At 50.2% G+C, this 5,238-nt stretch overlaps 1 protein-coding gene across 1 annotated transcript; it reads left to right on the forward strand.

Moving 5' to 3' along the window:
• Window positions 1–3,155: 3,155 nt before the first annotated feature.
• On the forward strand, window positions 3,156–4,775 carry LOC123758879 (aggrecan core protein-like). The gene has a single exon (XM_045743647.2). It carries the CDS (start codon window positions 3,156–3,158, stop codon window positions 4,773–4,775), a length of 1,620 nt encoding a protein of 539 aa, XP_045599603.2.
• Window positions 4,776–5,238: the final 463 nt, after the last annotated feature.

The raw sequence follows: 5,238 nt of genomic DNA on the forward strand, positions 1-5,238 counted from the left end.
ACGACGTTTCGGTCCGTCCTAGACCATTCTCAATTCGATTGTGAGAATGGTCCAGGACGGACCGAAACGTCGTCGTCCCTTCACTTTCTAGTGTGTGGTCTGGTTAACTTACCTACCCAGGCCGATCTTCAAACTAAAAAAAATTATTACTGCGGTACTTTAATTATGACAGATTGATAAATTCCTTTAAATAAGTGATGTATTGAGTGTGATGACATGTTGTATATACTAATTGATTAATTCGTTCCACAACACTCTCCATTCCCTTCCTGCTCTTCCACCTTGTGTTCCTGTTGTTTAAACTAAGACAACAGTTCATAATGGATGTCACTGATGAATCTGATGAAACTGCAATCTAAAAGCTCATCTGAAGCCTGACCCTAGAGACTAATTTATTCAATGAGGTTATTTGTTTCCATTAGCAACGAGCTTAATTTAGTGTAAAGTTACTAAGTTACAATTATGCTAGTTATAGGGTGAAGCTGGAGCCAACTGTGTGTCAAAGCCTTCATGTAGTCAATTTACTAAACATCATGGCTATCAACTTGTTGAATTAGGGAGAGAGGGAGGGAATTATCAGAGGGAAAAGCACCAAGCCATTACGACTATATAGCACTCAACCCGTCCTCTTAAAAATAACGTCACTTTTGGCTGGTATGCGCGCTATGGCCAAATATGGACGTAATTTGAAATGAAATCGACTCACAAAAGTGACGTACTGTTCCGTTTTCTATTTGAGTCGTCCGACCGACTCTGTATGGTTAGAATAGGTGACTTTCAATTAACGTTTTTCATAACGTTTTGAAAATTTATGAGAATTTCCTGCCCACCTAACCTATGAGAGGACCCTTAACTTACTGTTGTTGAAAAAAAAAATATCCCAAATTTATTTTCATTTTTTTTTTTTTATATTTTCAAATTACGTCCAAATTCGGCCATACTGGCAAACGGCTAAAATCGACGTTATTTTTAAGAGGACAGGCTGAAAGAAGGGGTCAGAACAAAAGGTATTCAACCCTACTGAATCCACTGGTGAAGGTATGTAGATCCCAACTGGTGTTTTTGCGAATAACCCGCCTGCCCTTCGGCTTGCAGATAATAGTGGAGAACACTAAATTATTTTCTCATCCTTCATATTTCTCACTTTTTCTGTCTCCCTCCCCCTTCCTCATTCTCTCCTAAGTCTTGGGTTTACTAAGAACAGTATTTATTATCCTTAAGATAATATAAGCTAGGTGTTGATAGCCTACATCTGAAACCTAACCCCAAAACTGGTCTATTCAATGAGTTATTAGATTTAAATTAGATTTTTTATTCAAGTAAAGATACATTGAGTTACATACATAATGTTGAATTTAAAGATAGAGATAGTACATACAGTACCTAAAGCCACTAGTACGCATAGCGTTTCGGGCAAGTTAATTTATATAATTTAATGTTAATGTATGCAAGTTAATGTATAATTTAATAATTTAGTTAATTTAATTTACTATTTAAGGTTAAGTTACAATCAGGCAAGGTACAGGATGAACTAGGAATCAGCTGAAGACCAGGAGCCAGATTCACGAAGCAGTTACGCAAGGACTTACGAACGTGTACATCTTTCCTTAATCTTTGATGGCTTTGTTTACATTTATTAAACAGTTTACAAGCATGAAAACTTCATAATCAACTTTTGTTATTGTTATAAACAGCCTCTTGGTGCTTCGGAGCTCCTTAACTGTTTAATGATTGTAAACAAAGCCGCCAAAGATTGAAAAAAGATGTACAGGTTCGTAAGTGTTTGCGTAACTGCTTCGTGAATCTGGACTCAGGTTCGTAAGTGTTTGCGTAACTGCTTCGTGAATCTGGGTCCAAGAGCCTTAATTTGGTCACTTGGCTTCAATTATCACGTGTCTACATGTTTTAAAATCGAGTCAGCCAATAAATGGAGTGATGGTCTTGAGAATGGCTCAAAGGCACCTGACAGCTGAGTGGACAGCGCTTCGGATTCGTACTCCTGAGGTTCCGGGTTCGATCCCCGGAAGAGGCGGAAACAAATAGGCAGAGTTTCTTTCACCCTGATGCTTCTGTTCACCTAGCAGGCAATAGGTGCCTGGGAGTTAGACAGCTGCTACGGGATGCTTTCTCGGGAAGTGTAACAAAAAGGAGGCCTGATCGAGGACCGGGCCGCGAGGAGGCTAAGCCCGAAATCATCTCAAGATAACCTTCAGATAACCTCCTTTGTTCGGGCCTCGAACCCAGACGAAATCGCTCGCGAGGCCCTGAATACAACCTGCCCTAATACATAAAACGTCGCTTTTCGCACGTATGCGTTACCAAAGGCCAAAAATTTTCGTGTTAGAAAATGGAAGCAGCAGGTGAAAGTGACGGACTGTCCCGTTTTCTGTTGTGGGTCCTCTGGTAGGTTAGGATAAGGGGGGCGCTTTAGTACAACAGTTTTTTGACGTTGGGGACACCTTAGGAGGACGGACTACTGAACGTATGACCTACCACAGGCATGTTATGTAGTCGATTACGTTCAAAAGTTATCTAAACTACAAATGTATATGTCGTGTATTTGGACAAAATCCTTTTCACTTACAGATACATGTTTGATGTATTTTTAGTGTGATATCACTTCCAAATTTAGGCAGCAGGTATTTGTACCATTTGTTGATAACTTATTGAGAAGATTCACTCCGGAGAGAAGCGCTACATTTCATGACGTGATTTACAAAGTTTACATTGTTGGTATACAATATGGTTTATATGGTTTTAAACCCCAGCTATACTGTCAGGAAGTATCGTGAGAGAGCAAAACAGTGCCATGCCACGAGAGTGCCACGAGAGCAGTGCCATGCCACGAGAGTGCCACGAGAGCAGTGCCATGCCACGAGAGCAGTGCCATGCCACGAGAGTGCCACGAGAGCAGTGCCATGCCACGAGAGTGCCACGAGAGCAGTGCCATGCCACGAGAGCAGTGCCATGCCACGAGAGTGCCACGAGAGCAGTGCCATGCCACGAGAGCAGTGCCATGCCACGAGAGTGCCACGAGAGCAGTGCCATGCCACGAGAGTGCCACGAGAGCAGTGCCATGCCACGAGAGTGCCACGAGAGCAGTGCCATGCCACGAGAGAGCCACGAGAGCAGTGCCATGCCACGAGAGCAGTGCCATGCCACGAGAGTGCCACGAGAGCAGTGCTATGCCACGAGAGTGCCACGAGAGCAGTGCCATGCCACGAGAGAGCCACGAGAGCAGTGCCGTGCCACAAGAGTGCCACGAGAGCAGTGCCATGCCACGAGAGTGCCACGAGAGCAGTGCCATGCCACGAGAGTGCCACGAGAGCAGTGCCATGCCACGAGAGCGCCACGAGAGAGCCACGAGAGCAGTGCCGTGCCACGAGAGTGCCACGAGAGCAGTGCCATGCCACGAGAGCAGTGCCATACCACGAGAGAGCCACGAGAGCAGTGCCGTGCCACAAGAGTGCCACGAGAGCAGTGACATGCCACGAGAGCAGTGCCATGCCACGAGAGCAGTGCCATGCCACGAGAGTGCCACGAGAGCAGTGCCATGCCACGAGAGAGCCACGAGAGCAGTGCCGTGCCACGAGAGCAGTGCCATGCCACGAGAGCAGTGCCGTGCCACGAGAGCAGTGCCATGCCACGAGAGCAGTGCCGTGCCACTAGAGAGCCACGAGAGAAGTGCCATGCCACGAGAGAGCCACGAGAGCAGTGCCGTGCCACGAGAGAGCCACGAGAGCAGTGCCATGCCACGAGAGAGCCACGAGAGCAGTGCCGTGCCACGAGAGAGCCACGAGAGCAGTGCCATGCCACGAGAGCAGTGCCATGCCACGAGAGAGCCACGAGAGCAGTGCCATGCCACGAGAGCAGTGCCATGCCACGAGAGCAGTGCCGTGCCACAAGAGTGCCACGAGAGCAGTGCCATGCCACGAGAGTGCCACGAGAGCAGTGCCATGCCACGAGAGTGCCACGAAAGCAGTGCCATGCCACGAGAGTGCCACGAGAGCAGTGCCATGCCACGAGAGCAGTGCCGTGCCACGAGAGTGCCACGAGAGCAGTGCCATGCCACGAGAGCAGTGCCGTGCCACGAGAGAAGTGCCATGCCACGAGAGCCACGAGAGCAGTGCCGTGCCACGAGAGAGCCACGAGAGCAGTGCCATGCCACGAGAGAGCCACGAGAGCAGTGCCGTGCCACGAGAGAGCCACGAGAGAGCCACGAGAGAGCCACGAGAGCAGTGCCATGCCACGAGAGAGCCACGAGAGCAGTGCCATGCCACGAGAGAGCCACGAGAGCAGTGCCATGCCACGAGAGCCACGAGAGCAGTGCCATGCCACGAGAGAGCCACGAGAGCAGTGCCGTGCCACGAGAGAGCCACGAGAGCAGTGCCGTGCCACGAGAGAGCCACGAGAGCAGTGCCATGCCACGAGAGAGCCACGAGAGCAGTGCCGTGCCACGAGAGAGCCACGAGAGCAGTGCCATGCCACGAGAGAGCCACGAGAGCAGTGCCATGCCACGAGAGAGCCACGAGAGCAGTGCCATGCCACGAGAGCCACGAGAGCAGTGCCATGGCACGAGAGTGCCACGAGAGCAGTGCCATGCCACGAGAGCCACGAGAGCAGTGCCAATGCACGAGAGTGCCACGAGAGAGCCACGAGAGCAGTGCCATGCCACGAGAGCAGTGCCATGCAGCTGTCATTATACGAACACTCCCACAACAACTGTCAGACATTACGTAACACAAGGCGCAAATAGTGGTCTAACCTCTACGTGACCCGGACCTGGCTAGTGTGGGGCGCGAGGACTATGCCCAGACAACCCCCATCCCCCCCCTCTTCCCCCCCCCCTCTTCTCCCCCCCCCCCCCCCTCTTCTCCCCCCCCTCTTCTCCCCCCCCCCCAACCACTATTCCCCCTCTGCTCCTCATACCGAGTAACACAGCCACTATTCCAGCTGGCCGCTCGCCGCGCTCTCTTAGTCATTACTCGGCCAGTTAATTGTGGCGGGAAAATTCGCCCTCTCGACAAAGTGGAGAGGCCCACGTGAGGTTGATGAGCCGGAGGTGGTCAGGTTGATGAGCAGGTGGTGGTCTGGTTGGTGAGCCGGAGGTGGTCTGGTTGATGAGCAGGTGGTGGTCTGGTTGATGAGCAGGTGGTGGTCAGGTTGATGAGCAGGAGGTGGTCAGGTTGATGAGCAGGAGGTGGTCAGGTTGATGAGCAGGAGGTGGTCTGGTTGATG

This window comes from Procambarus clarkii, chromosome 31 (assembly GCF_040958095.1).
Source record: "Procambarus clarkii isolate CNS0578487 chromosome 31, FALCON_Pclarkii_2.0, whole genome shotgun sequence".
Lineage (NCBI taxonomy): Eukaryota > Metazoa > Arthropoda > Malacostraca > Decapoda > Cambaridae > Procambarus > Procambarus clarkii.